Source organism: Solanum dulcamara, chromosome 3, assembly GCF_947179165.1.
Source record: "Solanum dulcamara chromosome 3, daSolDulc1.2, whole genome shotgun sequence".
Lineage (NCBI taxonomy): Eukaryota > Viridiplantae > Streptophyta > Magnoliopsida > Solanales > Solanaceae > Solanum > Solanum dulcamara.
Window position 1 is genome coordinate 72,359,998 of NC_077239.1, and position 16,297 is coordinate 72,376,294.

General features: G+C 36.0%; 1 protein-coding gene across 4 annotated transcripts; it reads right to left on the minus strand.

Moving 5' to 3' along the window:
• Positions 1-2,175: 2,175 nt before the first annotated feature.
• Positions 2,176-11,479, minus strand: LOC129882840 (uncharacterized). 4 transcript variants are annotated; one of them, XM_055957318.1, is made up of 11 exons: positions 11,075-11,394; positions 10,762-10,832; positions 10,089-10,197; positions 8,988-9,070; positions 7,551-7,709; positions 6,446-6,544; positions 4,288-4,485; positions 3,226-3,522; positions 2,935-3,096; positions 2,598-2,681; positions 2,176-2,480 (listed from the first exon to the last, which is right to left on the minus strand). In XM_055957318.1, the coding sequence occupies exons 1-11, from the start codon at positions 11,145-11,147 to the stop codon at positions 2,373-2,375; spliced, it is 1,443 nt and encodes a 480-aa protein (XP_055813293.1). In that variant the 5' UTR covers positions 11,148-11,394; the 3' UTR covers positions 2,176-2,372. The 4 variants fall into 4 exon arrangements, with proteins under 4 accessions (XP_055813293.1, XP_055813290.1, XP_055813292.1 ...); XM_055957317.1 differs by lacking the exons at positions 2,176-2,480; positions 2,598-2,681; positions 2,935-3,096; positions 3,226-3,522; positions 4,288-4,485 and adding exons at positions 5,778-6,171; positions 11,401-11,479 and having other exon boundaries at positions 11,075-11,327; XM_055957316.1 differs by lacking the exons at positions 2,176-2,480; positions 2,598-2,681; positions 2,935-3,096; positions 3,226-3,522; positions 4,288-4,485 and adding an exon at positions 5,778-6,171.
• Between the last annotated feature and the right edge of the window lie 4,818 nt (positions 11,480-16,297).

A 16,297-nucleotide genomic window follows, 5' to 3' on the forward strand; every position in this document is an offset into this window, starting at 1 on the left:
CCCTTAAAAATTTTGGTGCACCAATAGTTTGATTTTAATTTTTTACTATTCATGATATAATAATTTTATTAATGTGCATGCATAATATAATATCACCTTTATCAATGGAGATATTAGAGCGGATCTAATATTTGATTATTTATTTTGATCAATCGTATCAAGGCTTTTTGATTATGAAGTTGCATGAAATTATTTAATTTATATGAAGTTTGATCTCAAGAAAGTTATATGTTTTCATGTGGGAATACTGTCACATCCAGTTATTTTATAAGCCAGTAAATTTTATTATCATGCAAATGAAAGTGTCCGTCACTTGGTTGTTGCTACGAACAAGTCAAACGAGCAATTTATCTACGCCAATGAGGTCACGAAACGAGTGATTGTCAAGAATGTATTTGGTTGAACTCAAGAACTCAACATATCCAAGAGACAAGAAACCGATATATCAGATTTATCTCAAGAATGCAAAATCTTTATGAATATTATTTGGTCACAAAGACAACCAATATCAACATTTGAAAAGCTAAGCACAAGATTAGGATGCATCCTTTACCAAAATTAAGTGATGTCTTAATAAGGAAGTATAATACGTGTTGCACTATTTTTTTCGTAACTAAAGTTTTGTCCCACTGAATTTTCCTGATAAGGTTTTCAATGAGACAACTCTCAATGCATATACGTACTTCTTTTTCTTCACTAGGACTTTTTTCCACATGATTTTTCCTAGTAAGATTTTAATGACACACATTATCTATTAAGACATAAACGTTCAAGGGGGAGTCTTATGAAACTAATTAAATTAAGTATTACGAACAACTATGTTTATTTATATTTCACTGAAATGTTTTTTTATATATATAAACATTCGAGGAGAGTGTTGTAAATAAAGTGAATGCTCATGTGGTTCACACTGTTGCAAGATTGATGTCCAAGTATAGCACTGTAGCAATATTTATTCCCAAGTTTTGAAGGCTTATAAATAGCCCTGTTCTTTGTAATAAGAATGACACTATCAGAAGGGTGAAAAGAAAATTGAAGTACTATAATCATAGCACAGTTGTTCCTATTTTCTCTCTGCCTTATTCTTTGTTAATGTAGTGTAGTTCTCTACTTTTATTTTATAACATGGTGCATCTATTTGTCAATTTATTTCTTTTACTTATTTAATGCTTGAACACCCTTGGTGAAATTTCTAGCTACGCTGTATTGGTAGCGAAGAGGTATATTCCAATAAACGGAAACATATAAAAGTGATTGTTTCATTTCTGTTGGGCACTTTTCTTGATCTTAGCTAATTTTTGTCATAGTAATGGTAGAAAGGCTAGCACATCAAATTATGCATGTATAATACAAATATCAACAACAACATATTCAGTAAAATTTCACAAGTGGGGTCCGAGGAGGGTAGGATGTACGCAGACCTTACCACTACCTCATGGAGATAGAGAGATTGTTTCCGAAAGACCCTCGGCTCAAAAGTCACAGTCCCCAAGTAAGAGAGAAAACAATATATATAGCATAATGACAAAAAAAAAAATGAAAAGCGATACAAATTTTACAAGAAAAGAACAATAACGATAGCAAAGTAATGTGATAATCAAAAGCAATAACAACACAACTATAAAGGCACGCCTAAACCTACGTCGGCAAGACACGACTCTATCCCTACTAGCCTTCTACCCTAATCCGCGACCTTCACTCCTTTCCATCTAAGGTCATGTCCTTGGTGATATGGAATAATGTCATATCTTGTCTAATCACCTATCTCCAATACTTTTTCGATCTACCCCTACCCCTCCACATAACCCCCAGATCCAACAGCTCGCACCTCCTAACTGAAGCGTCGACACCCCTCCTCTGCATATGCCCTAACCATCTTAGTCTCGCTTCTCTCATCTTGTTTGCCACAGATGCCACTCCCACCTTTTCCCGAATAACCTCATTCCTAATCTTATTAATCCTAGTGTGTCCATACATCCATCTCAGCATCCTCATCTCCGCAACATATATCTTCTGAACATGAGAGTTCTTTACTGGCCAGCACTCCACTCCATATAACAATGTTGGTCTAATACAAATAGACAATTCTTATTTTTTCACTGCTTTAAACTTTGAGAGAAATGATTAAAAGATTAAAATTAATAGGAGTACCATATAACAATTGATAATCAAAAGTTTTAAAAGCAAATTTTATTTTTATTCCGCAGAATTAACACTGGAGACAAAGGGAAGAAGAAACAGAAGATTAAAGTCCATCAGGATACATGTTTAAACACACTGGGAACTTAAAAAACAGAAGATTTCTCCAAGTCATAGTGAAGTAGACAATTTAGAGAGTTAAAACAGTTTGGACACATACTTCAACCGCTACATTAAACAAGAAGAGAACCTTCCATAACTGCCACAGCTTTCCCTCTCAGAAATACCCTCTGCTTCTCCTCGTCTAGATGCAGGTTCAAGACGCCACCTCTAGGTGAGGCCTGGATCACAAAAAAAAAAAAAATCACTAGGCAAAGAGAACAATGAGGTTAGTATAAGATTGCACAAACACATGAATAAGTATTTCAGTTTTTGAGTTTTGAGGAAGGATTAAGTACCGCTAAAGCAACAAAGTCACATTTGCCAAGCTTTTTACGCCAATAAGAAGCCAAGGCACAATGAGCACTTCCACAAACAGGATCCTGAAAAGTTTTGTTTGAAAAAACAAAAATACGTGCATTAAGAGAACACGTGAGATTTCTAAGATGCGCCAGCTAAACCAACATATAAATGTTTGCATATGTAGTTGTTGAAGATATGATCGAGATTATGATCTATATGACTCGCTTAATTATCTAGATTGTGAAAAATCAGAACTACCCATTTCAGTAACTATGATCTGCTTGAATGCAATACTTATACATGCTCACAATTGATTCTAGTTCTGGCAATTACCTCATTGATTCCAAACTTTGGGCAGAAGAAACGGCTATAGAAATCAAAGCCGGAACCCTGTGGAGCAGGTCCAGTTATGATCATTCCTCTGCCAGGGCAATTTTGTATTAGATCAATCTGAGGTTGGCATTCGACCACTGCCTCCCCTGATGGAAGCAAAATCTGCAACAAAAACACCATGAAATTTCCTTTTTGTTCCAAAAAATATCTTGCATGAATTGCTTGTACATGAATTTTTATATCTGTCGTGCACTATTGTAAATATATAAACACACCAGCTTAAATACGTACAAAATGATCACCCATTGATGTCTCGTTGATCTCAACCACGGATGCTCCATTCAAGCTTTTTGAAATTGCAGGAACATCAGTAAAATTGGTCTCGGTTACTTGGACAACAGGAAAATCCAATTCAATTGAGTAACCTGTTGGCCAATCGTCCTGAGAATTTGAAGCTACGGCTTCTGGTACTCTTTTGGCAGTTAAAATTCCTGATCTTGTTGAAAACTCAATAGTATCAGTTTTAACAAGACCATAGGCAAATAGAAAGTGTACAGCTGCTAATGTTGCATGCCCACATAGTTCAACCTGCAAGCAGTTAACGATGTTTTCAAATGAAATCCCTTGCACATTCAAAAGGAAATATAAGGAAGAAAAATTTGGGTCTAGCTTTTCAAAAAGTGCTAGATGAGGCATAAAATGGGAGTGAGCATTCACCCGGCTAAGATGCTCTTTATTCATTTGAATGTAGCCTCAATAAACACTTTCAACTTTATGGATTTTCATTTTTTCCAGTAACGAATTTTCAGTAAAATGAGCTCCAAACTTTATTCTCTAGTTTCTCCCATCAACTGAAAAGGTGGGGGAAGTAACAAGGTTTGGATATAGTAAGCTTTGCATATCGTATTTATCTCAATATACACTTTCAAGTTTCGACACCATGACAAACTCGAGAAATGTTGAGAATATAATTAAATAATAAATGTGTATAAGATAGTCACATACTCCAACGTGATATCAAAGCAGACAAAGATCCTGAGATCGAATCTCAAGCCTACATGTGAGGAGCGTGTTGAGAATATAATTAAATAATAAAATTAGTGAGATCATTGCCTCATTTTATCGTAAAATCAACGGAAAAAACAAAATCAAATGTTTAACGTTCCACAGCGCAGATAACATACCGAGTTCAACAATGCACCTCTATAAAAGCTGGGTAGGAAGAAGAGGGGGGAAAAAAGAGCAAATTATGGATTTTCATTCCACCCGGAATTACTTTTTGGGGGATTTTAACTTTAATTGAGTAGCAATTGTCTGAAGATTGAGAAAACGAAGATCGGAAGAAGTTGAAACCTCAGCAACCGGAGTGAACCAACGAAGGCCAAATCTGGGATTTGTATTTGTGGGTTCATTCAGCGGAGTGAGATAACAAGTTTCGGAGATATTGAACTCAGCAGCAACAGATTGTAACCATTTATCATCTTTCTCTTCCTCCAATAAGCAAACAGCTGCTGGATTCCCTTTGAATGCTGTATCAGTGAAGGCATCCACCTGAATAAATTTGTAATTAATTTGTTGATTGTATAAATGGAAATAGTTTCAATTCAATGTGCATTGAGAGAGATTACCACACAATACTTCACTAGCTTCTTGGCCATTGTACAAAACAAACAAGATATTAGTCAAGGAAGTATCATATATTGAGGATATTACATTCATAAAGGGTCACTCTCAAGTCAATGGATGGTGGGTGCTACTTGGGAATCAAGTTACCAAATTATCAAATTGGAATTGCCAACCTTCCCTTTTTTTTTTATCACGAAAAAGGTTCAAATATGTCATCAAACTTTGAGAAAAAGATTCATTTATGCTATCCACAAATAATGGCATGGATGAGCCTTTTCTCAAATGAAAATGACATAAATGAGCCAAACTTTTAACGAATGACATAGATAAGCCTTTTCTCAAAGTTCGATGGCATATTTTAGCTTTTTTCCCTTTTTATTATTTCATTCATTGACTACTTCTACAACAACAACATACCCGTCTAATTCCACGAGTGGAGTGTAAAGATGGTAGAGTGTACATACATTTTATCCTAGCTAAAACAAATAGAGAAATTATTTTTAATAAATCCTCAGCTTAAAATTAGTATAATACAAAGTGAAGCTTAGTTGGCATCTCTATAATTTAATCTCTTTGTAATCTATAGTAATTTAATCTGATTACAACATCTTCATTTTGAACAAAAAGTTGATCTCATTTTAGTAGTAGTTTATTTTTTTTATAATCGTGATGTTCGTGCCACCTTATACACACCTCAATTAATTTCCACGTATTAATTATACATACTGTAAATATGGGGTCACTTGGTCAATGGATGGTGGGTAGTTCTTGGGGATTAAGTTACCAAATTATCAAATTCTAATTGCCAGCCTTTGCTTTTTTATTATTTCTTTCATTGACTACTATAACAACAACATACCTCTAATCTCACATGTGGAGGAGTCTGAAGTGGGTAAGGTCAGTATAATACAGAGTGAAGCTTAGTTGGCGTCTCCGTACTTTTATCTTTTTGTAATCTATAGTAATTTAATCTGATTACAACATCTCCATTTTGGACAAAAATTGATCTCATTTTGGTATTACTATTTTATTTTTTGTATAATCGTAGTGATTCTGCAACTTGCACATCTCGACTAATTTCAGAAGATACCTACCACTTCCCAACCACAGTAACTATCCTACAGGTTTCTGCTAGGCCTTGCTGAAAAAAATTGTTTCCTCTACAATCCAGATCATTGCACCCTAGAGATTTAAGAACAATGAAGAAAGAAATCCAGTAATAAATCACAAGGCATGTTTATTTCTGAAATATATACAAAGGAAATTTAGATTCCCCCTTACAACCATCCCTTGCCTATCAGGTACTCCTAGAAATAAGACATTTCCCAATTCAGTCATTGATTTATTAGTACAGACGTCGGGATAGCTGAGGGGACAACCATATTTGATGTTAAAGAGTAAAATAAAATAATGAACAACATAGTAATTATACAAGACCCAGATACTGGCAAATACGAATCACCAAATCCCTTCTTTTGCCATCTTCAGAAAGTCGCAGAGTGTTATGTTTGGAAGATCAGTTGAACCTGCTTTCTTCTTCGTTATCCTAGTCATTTTCACGGACTTGTTGCCGTCTATTTCGGAGGTTGTTACAGAGACCAGGTTGTAGAACTGTTGAAAAACAATTAAACAGTCGTAAGATGACCATAAAAGATTAATCTACATATTACATACTGAATTAGCACCTTCTGTGTATGTTCTCTTGTTAAGGTAAAGGCTATATATATCCTGAAACTATGCAGATTGTTTTGTTTTCTTACTTAACAATAGAATTTGGACATCCAGATGCACACATCAGAGCCAAAAGGTAGAAGTAGAGTACAACGATATGATATAAATGACTGAGATCTGCAAATTGTAAATAGTATTGATCCACAAAGTATACCTCACAAACACCATGCAGCAATAACCGCTGGAAGGGGTCTTGAATGCGTAGCACCAGCACATTTTCACCACTCTCATTCACAAATGCTCGTACACATTGCTACAGTAAAATATCCCACATTCTTGTTAACAACAGAAGCAAAAGGAGAAGCAAGAGAAAATGGATGGAGATGCAGCTGAAAACAATGAAAATGTAAAAATCAAATCCAACACACTATCAGAAATACCACAGGGCTAAGGCATTTAAGAGATTATCACATAAGTCATAAGTGCAAACTGCAAAGGATCTGAGACCAACTAAAAGACATGAAAGGGAAAAGGAAAGAGGGAATGAAAGGAAGCAGCCAGCCAGAAGATTCCATAAAAAGTAAAACAGTTGTTCACAACAAATGAACTGCATAATTTGGCTTTGTATTGTCAAATGATCATGAGTCACAAGAAAACCAAGATGATCTTGAACAGCACAATGGGAAAAACAATTGAACAGAGGAAAATGAAGCACTTCTAATGCTGCAGCAATAGACCAATTCCCCACTCTCAAATATAGTTTATGGAAAAGCCAAAAAGAAAATGTCTCCTTGTTACAATAATCTCCAACTAGAGTATCATGGAGTAGACATCTAAGTTGTTCCATGAGAGGCATGTAGATTATTTTGCAGCTTCAGAGTTCCCAATGTAATCAATCTGCCACACACATCAACCTTAAATTCTATTCTTTTTCTAATATACGATGGTGTTTGGGCAAATTTGTACTCTTGACTAATCTATAGGTTACCTGCTATCTCCTACCAGCACAAGCATAGCTTAACCCTAACCGTGAAAGCTTAGATATATTAGAAGAATTTGCTTATTGCTGCCTATACTAGAACTCCAATATGGGTTCCTAAGGTTCACTCTAACTTTTCAATAGCTCACGCCCCTCTTGGAGGCTCAACAAGCTGTAGCTTCTATCAAAACCTTATAACATGTTAAGTGGGTGTTTGTTGCAACACCTTCAGATCAGCAACACAGATGCAATAGCTGAATAGCATTTCCTTCGGTTACAACTTATAATGCATATAGAAGAACAAACTGAAAACACGGGGATCAATAGTTCTCAGTAATACCTCATAGTTGTTGACCAATTCAGGGAGAAAGTTGCGCCGAAGTGCATCTCTTGTTCGACAATCCACTCTATGCCATGCAGTCAACACTGCAACCTTATCATTATCCACACAACTCTTTCGCTTCGATCTTTTGCCTTCAAGAGCATCCATTATGGTAGCCTAACCAAACAAGAGCATATAAAAGTTCATTAATGGTTATAGACAATCTTGCTACATCACAAGTCAAATTCAAGGAAAGAGCATCATTACATTGAGTTACAAAACCTGCCAATTTCTGAAACAGATGGGTGAAGAGATACATCAAGAATTACCCATGAATTTCACATAGTAAAATTATCTATAAATAGTGAACTGCACTTTAATAAGTGGTTCAATTCAAGTCAATAACAGCATGCCTTTCATCTCACTAAATTGTGCTAAGGAATTCAGCGCATAAAAACAAAGGCACCATAACATAAATCAGATTAGTACCCAAACAAATACTCAATCCATCTCCTGGTATATGATGGTGTTTGACCAACCATACATAAAACTTATGATGTTACCTGAATAATATAAAATTCAGGGGAAGATACTGAATTTTTGTATTTGAGAAGATTTCCGTAGGGATCTCTTTACAATAATGATAGTGAAATAAAATATTAAAATAATAGTTGAAACATTTATTAATAAATAAAGTATCACATCAAAATATTAAACTTGAATAGTTAAATGAATTTGAACTCCAAGAAATTGTGAAAGATGCACAGCTGAATATTATTACTAGAATGGTGTCCACAACTTTGGAACATCTCAAATTGGAAAGACTGACACACAATTAGGACGGATGGAGTAATGAACATTTAACCACATTTTGACAAGTTTGTCTCGATCACGAAAGCAGATTAATATTTCTCCAAATGAGTTTTATGGAGTCTATATATTCTCTAAAGTTGGTCTTCGGGTTTTAGTAGCCTCAGCTCATTAGACATTTCTATATGCCCTGATGTAAATTCCTCCACTTCTAACAGACCTAAAAGAATTGTATGCTAGAATCAAACAATAAAGGAATGATACTCTTTTATTGTGTGTGTGTGTGCGCGTGTATGAAGTATGTAATATAGATTTCAAAATTTTGGCCGGAGCGAGAGTTTATTATGGGGTCTTCAGAAAATTCTCCAGATAGGCGAGGAAATCACAATTAAGCAATGAAATACATCCTAGAGACCACATAGACATGAATAGGCATGTAGATGGTAATATTAGAACCATTATATTTTCTTGAGACTGTAAGAAGAAAGATCAAGGAAAGAATGCATGCTTGCAGAAAGAAAGGGATGACAATTGACATGCATAGCATCAAAAGAAGTCATTATTGTTGCAATAAATGCTCAAAGTAAATGTTGCTAGATTTTACAGGAAGTAAACACACTTTAACATATAGGAAAATATAATAACCTCTTTATCAATGTCTATATTCCTGAATTTGTCCCACTCCTCCACATTTGTCATGCAAAATACCGAGAGTGGCACATCATCACCTGCAGGAAAAGAAATCCACATAAGACATTAGTTGATATCAGAAATAACATTGAGTGAGTAATAAGTTCAATGGAAAAGTACTTTTTCTTTTAAAAAAAAAAGTTCAATTGAAAAGTATTTAAGTTGACAAAAGAGTATGAACAGCTGAAGAGCTTCTATATAACTACGAGAAATAGTTATGAAAAATCACAACCACCACTTATAATACACCACTATCATAACATTCACAAACCTGCTACAAAACATATGTATTTCTGCTTCTAAACAAGAGATTTGAATTCGAAGCCCTTCTCATTTTTGGTGCAACGATATGGGCATTTCTTCCTTTCTTATTTGCCCCCTTCTTAATAGTGACATACTTTGTGCTCTATAAATAAAAAAAATTGTGACACAGAAAACCACCATAGTATCATGTTTAGAGCAAAAGACAAAGGAAGGATGACATAACTGCTCCTCTGGAAAAAAAATCTCAATGTATGCTAATATTTGTTCACTTGACAATATTGAAACATATGTGCTAAATAATTTATGCCAGGAATGAACCTAAACCACAAATTTGCTTTAAAATGTACTTTTTTTTTTTTGCTTCAAGATGTCTCAACTTCAATGAAGACAATGAATGTAGAAACATAACCTACCAAGTGTATCTAGATAATTTAGAACTCGGACTCTTCAAAAATGTCGACAAGTGTGTGTCGGATACTCCAAAAGTAGTAGATTTTTGATGAATCTGACACGGGTTCAGCGACATTTTTGGAGAGTCCTAGCAACGTAGACTGCTTTTAGCACCAAATAAGAACTGCACATCCAGCTCCGACACCACAATCTTTATCCAAATTGACCCATGTTCATTATTCATCTATAATACATGGGCGCCTTAGGTTCTATCAGTGTTAGGAATGCTGATAAACTATCCCCATAGTTTCCTTCCAAAAGGAATCAACTCTAAAACGCTCATCACTTGAAACGGAATAAAGGACCAATTCAGGAACAACATCACACCAAAAGATATCTTACCAAAAGGTGGTGGGGCAAACAAGCCCCTAATTTCTTCTGCATTTAAACGAGGAACAAGTTCCATTAAAAGACGATCATTCAACCATCTGCGTGATCTTCTGTTGCTGACCTGAAACGATAGTATATTTGGCATACATAACTTGGAACATACATCATCTGAATAGATACACATATTAATTGGATAAACAGAAAGTAAAAAATTGGAAACTCATGTTACATTTCAAAATGTAAAGAAGTCATCAACCCTAAACACTTGTATCTTGGTTGCTCCACCGAGCATAGCCTCATTTTTGTTCATAAAAACTGACCGAAGGAGCCGTGTTCATAAAGATAAATAGGCCAAAGGTTCAACTTAATTGGACAAAAAAATTATGGGATAATTAAACCACAATGTGAAGATTACTACCATTGGTTTTCGTTTGCGGCTAGCTAGTAAGTATGGATAATCGATCTTTCTTATTAAACTTCTTTACCTTTCATTTCTTGGACTATACAATTAGTAATAAAACCAATTGAGGTGCTCATCATGTGCTTACCCAAAACTATCAATCAAGCTATGATATGAATTAGAGATATGAAACAGACAGAAACTTTTAATTCCTAAAAAATAAATTGGCATGAGTATATAAGTCAATAAAACAAATTGACTGCCAAAAAAGATGCAGAAAATTACTTTTCCAGCCAAGCTTTCAAGAAACTCGATCTTTTTCTCGATGTCTATCCCTCGGGACTTCACATTTTGTCCTGCAATCCATCCCTTGGGGTAAAATTACTAGTTTTTTTTTCACAGATCACCATGAGAATTAGCCAGTAATAAAATGAACTGAAAATAGCAAAGGGTCATCAAGATTCACTTTCAAAAATCATAAACTGTTAGATATCAGATTCTAGTACAAAAATAAGAGTGACCCAAATCAAGAAAAGACATCAAAGGCAGAGATATAGTTTGTTCTAGCCTCTAGGACATGAATTGACAAAGTTTGCACCTTTGGGGTCATCAAAAAGGGAAGACATCATGAGAAGATCTTGTTCTGTCTGCAAAATCTCAGAGGTTGCCATGATTGATGATTTCTTGACTTGGGGTAGATCAAGATTGTTACTTTTTGAATTGGGGTTGGTGTGTCTGGTTATAGATGTGCTGTAAATGGGAAACTGAATGTATGAGAGGAAGAATATGGAGAATATGCTCTCTGATCCAATGCTGGCCCAAATGAAACCCTAACCAGATTAGGGGAAAGCCTAGAAATGGGTTGAAGTGTAGTTAGTTACACGTAATGTGGTCAAATTAGCAACAAAGTTGTCATCTTCTCACCAATCAAAAGGCAGGATTACGTCTATGTTCTGCTTTGTACACATGTTCAATATCCGAATCTTGGCCTCTCATTATGTGTTCAAGTCAAACATAGGAAATCTCTACTTTTTGGCTTTCAATATACTCTTAAAAAAAGGGAAAAGGATAAATAGCCACTGAGTTGTATCAAAAAGTTGGTGAGGCAATCCATTACACATTTATATTATCCAAAAGTGTAATTATTTATTCTTTTTTATACCGAGCCCCAGATATTATGTAGTGAGTGAGAATCACTCGGCCTCTAGTAATGCCACGTATTAAATGAACCCCGACTCGATTCTATTATCCATATCCATTCATTTCACCCATACCCATTCAGTTCACCCATACTCATTCAATTCCCTAATCGACAAAATCAAAGAACTCGAACAATTTCTATCGTAAATTGAAGAAATTGCTAAAGATTTCTTCGATTTTATAGTGTTTTTGAGTCAGGCTTCGAGTTTTAATCGTTTAATCGAAGTTCCACTGTCATATTGGAAGTTGGTTGTTACGATTACGGAGTTCATCGTATCGTTTGGTGGAAGAAAATTGATGGTTACTAGGGTTTGGTGGAGCATCCATTGCAAAAAGGTCAGGCCTTTTCAAAGCTTCTATTTTCATACGATTTAATCTAGGAATTTTTTTTTTCATCTCCAGTTTCTCTTTTTCAAGTTTACAGTATTTCATACAATTTACCTAGGGTTTGTTTTCGTCTTCAATTTTTGTTTTCAAGTTTACAGTGTTTCATACGATTTAACCTAGCTTAGTATGACTCTTTGTTGTTATATGTATTTGCCATGGTCAAAGGTCAACTGAGATTGCAAAATTGACTTGTTACTATTGTTTTCAGGTTATTAAAATGTCTTTTGATTTGATTACTTTGAGATTTTACCACGATGGTGTTATGAAGATTGAAAAAGGGGAGTTGAGAGAAAAAAATCATATGATGGTTGACAAGTTACTGAGTTCTTAGATGTTGATATAGATAGGTTGTCTTATTTTGAATTGAGGGATTATGTGAAAGAATTAGGCTATGAACCTGGACAATGCCTACTATATGTAAAACTGCCTAAGAGTACTGCTATTTTAGATATTAAATCAGACTATGATACTAATATAATTTCTAAATGTTTGAGTAATGGAGATATTTTGGAGGTATTTGTGTGTCACTTAGTTGGAGATCCTATTTTGGTCCTATCTGAATTAGAATATTTAGAAGGAGAAAGTGGAGTAATTGGAGGTGAGGGAGCTTCTTAAAACAGTGCTCCTAATGTATCTTTTGATGTTGAACCAGCCTATGAGGCCCAAGAAAATATTTCAAACCCCAGTCCTTTTGCTTCAAATACTTCTTCTCTTATATTCCTCCATATAATGATCCAACTCCTACCCCTATCAATTCTTTTACTGATTCAACTCTTACCTCTGTCAATCCTTCTACTGATTTAACTCTTACCCCAGTCAATTCTTCTACTGCATAAGATTCTAATATAGAGTTATTAAATTGAGGATTAGATGATGGGAATGATGTAGATGAGGAGCTAAGAACTTTTAGGGAGGAAAGAAGGAAAAAGGGAGAAAAAGCTCCATTGCCTGATCATGTGAAGTTAGGAACAAAAAAAAGGGGGCCAAATGGTGGGTATGATGAATCTACAAGTGGAAATAAAAACAATTTAGAAGGAAGGCTAGCTAGTGATGAGCCTTACTATCCATCAGATGAAGCTGCCAGCTTTAAAACAAATCTAGATGATTAAATTAATGATGATAGAGAGGTTCAGTAAATCAGAGAGTTAAAGAAAGAAGGAGAAAGAAGTTAAAAAGAGTTGCATTTGATGCAACCTCACAGAAAATAATGTGGGAATTGGGTCTTGTATTTTGAAAGTGTTAATGAATTTAGAACTACTCTTACCAAATATGTTGTTGATGAATATGTTGCTATTGAAATGTATATTAATGAACCAACTAGGGTAAGGGTTAGGTGTATAGTTGGTTGTCCTTGCCTGCTAGCTTTGATTCTAGATTAAATAATTTTGTTGTGAAAACCTATAATCTAGTTCACAAATGTGACCCCACCAATAGGAACAAGCTTTTTAATAGCAATTTCTTATTCAGTCACTACAATGAGAGGATAAAGGAACAACCAACATTAGAATTTTTGAGTTTCAAGAGATTATTAAAAAAATAATTGGAGTTATATGCTGGAAGAATAGTGTGTAAGAGAGCAAGAAATAAAGTTTTACAAGAGCTAATGCGTGACGATGTCTTGAGTTTGAAAGGATCTTAGACTATAGAGATGAGTTGCTAAGAACTAATCCAGATAGTACATGCGTAGTCAAGCTTCATGAGAAAATATTTAAAGATGGTAGAAAAATGTTTCAAAGCTTCTACATATGTTTTGATACATTGAAAAAGTCTTACTTGGCTAGTTGTAGTAAGTGCATTGGTTTGGATGGTTGTTTTCTAAAGGGAGTATCTGAAGGTCAGTTACTGGTTGCTGTTTGTAAAGATATGTAATGACCTTGAGGATTATTTTTAAAAAAATTTACAAAATTGCCATTTTAGCCCTATCATTATTGCCCCCGAATGTTATTTATTTTATTTGTGTGGTTGAATGTGTTAAAATCTTAATAGTTAGTGAATTGGGCAAATTCTTGAGTTTTATAGAGTTAAGAGGTGAAAAAGTAGTTTTTGAGACCAATCGAAGCTACGGGTCTCGAAATAGGATTTTATCAATTCCATTAACTCCATAATATGGAAATTGGTCTAGGGGAGACGTTGAAATCTGATTTGGAGTTGATATGTAAATTTAAGGTTTCAAGTTGGAAAGTTAATTTTAAATGAGTTAAGTTTGACTTTGGTCAACAAATCGAGTTCAGAGACTTGGATTAGATTCTTGATAATTCCAATGGTTTCGAGAGGTAATTCGAATGCTAGAAATGGCTTTGTTGTAATTTTTGGAGGTTTCAAGGGTATTTTGGGTATTTCAAGTATTGAAACTATTTTAGTTACGACTTATCAGGTTTTGGATCAAGAAGACCTCAAATTCGAATTCTGATGGTTCCATTGAGTTTGGAACCTCAAATTTAGTAGGAGTGCATACAAGGTTTGTGTATCATTAGCGTTAGGTTCACTGGTCTCATAAGTTAAAGAACAGGGTGTCTATTAGAATCTTGCGGATCGGTACGTAGACGTCTGTACTTATCTTTAAGAGGCTACAAGATACTTGTTAGGATGAATTCCTTCTTTTGATTCCTTTCATGCAAGTTATTCATATCAAGTGTTGTATACCTCTAATCTATTCCTTCTACGCAGATGGTGAGGACTAGAGCTGGGGTCGTCGAGAGTGAGGCTGCACATGTTGCCCGAGCCCTAGTTCGCAGGTGAGGCAGAGGGCGCGATGGAGTCAGGGGATGAGGCCGAGTGAGGGGAGTGGCACCTGCTCGTGGCCGAGCTAGATAGCCATCGCCTAAGTTGGTATATGAACATGAGGATGATTATGAGCATCAGACTGAGGAACAGAGGCCAGCCCAGCCTCTTGTTATCCCTGATAGTGCTCCGATGCTTCAGGAGTTATTTATTAGACTATTAGCTAGATTGGATGGTGCTTCGAATCCTGATGTCCTCCCAAGTACTTCAGGCTCTCCTATCGCGATTGGTACAACTACACCAGTTTAGGGTCCTAGTATTGGATTCCAGACTCGGGGTTCTTTTTTTGTGCCTTCTATCATACCCTCGAGATTTGCAGCTCCGCCAGTTTCTGCCAGTGCTGCGATGTCGATAGCTGAGCAAAAGAGTTTTGAGTGATTTGTTCGGTTAGTACCTCCCAGATTTGATGGTACGACTGGGAGAAGGCCTATGATTTTCTAACTAAGTGCCAGGACAGGTTATTCAACCTGGATACTCTTAAGGCACATGGAGTGGCATAGACTTCTTATCAGTTTATAGGGGTGGCTAAGGAGTGGTGGAGATCAGTTATTGTCTGTAGGTCTACTGGTTCCCCTATAATGAGTTGGGAGTAATTTTCAGGGTGTTTCTTGAGAGGTTTGTGCCTTATAGCTTTCGTGATCAGTGAAGATATGAGTTTGATAGATTGGAGCAGGGCTCTCTATCCGTATCTGAGTATGAGGCTCGATTCCATGAGTTGTCCTATTATGCTATGGCTAGTATCTCTACTGAGTTTGAACAGATTCGTAAGCTAGTGAAGGGGTTCGCTGGTTATCTTCCGGAGGCTACAACCTCTCTTGTCATATCAGGTGGCACATTTCAGAGTGTTATTGACCATGCTGGGATAATAGAGACCATTCGGCATGCCAGACAAGGCTGGGCCAAGAGGTTCCATTAGTATGGTCAGTTTGGTGGTCATTCCTCCAGAGGCAGGGAGTACTCGGGTTCAGGTACCCATAGTTATCAGGCAGACCAATCTAGGCAGCTATTTAGGGCTCAAACGGTACAGGTGGATCCAGATCGGGTCAGATGGGTAATAGTGGTTCTTTAGGCTCCGGAGGATGTATTGACATTTTTGGTTATCCTCTACGGGATTTAGGACCTCGAGGCAGCTTTATGTGTGATGAGTTTGGGTATAAGGCCCAAGATTGCCCCAGACATGCTCCTTCTGCTAGGCGGCTCGGGACACCGATTGTTTATTCTACTAATTTTTGGGAGACATTACAGCATGGTTTGGGTACGTGACTAGAGATGAGTTCAACATTTCATCCCTAGATCGATGTCCAATCCGAGTGGCCTATTCAAATGTTGAAGGATATGTTTAGGGCCTGTGTGATTGATTTTGGTGCCCGATGGAACCAACACTTGGCCTTAGCGGAGTTTTCCTATAATAACAATTATTATGTCAGTATTCAAATGACACCATTTGAGGCAC

Coding starts and splice junctions, on each gene's coding strand:
- LOC129882840 (XM_055957318.1), bottom strand. CDS start 11,147: ATGGCAACCTCTGAGATTTTGCAGACAGAACAAGATCTTCTCATGATG. Junction 3,097..3,225: donor CATCAATGGGTGATCATTTT/GTACGTATTTAA, acceptor TTTTTGTTGCAG/ATTTTGCTTCCATCAGGGGA. Junction 2,481..2,597: donor GTGACTTTGTTGCTTTAGCG/GTACTTAATCCT, acceptor TTTGTGATCCAG/GCCTCACCTAGAGGTGGCGT.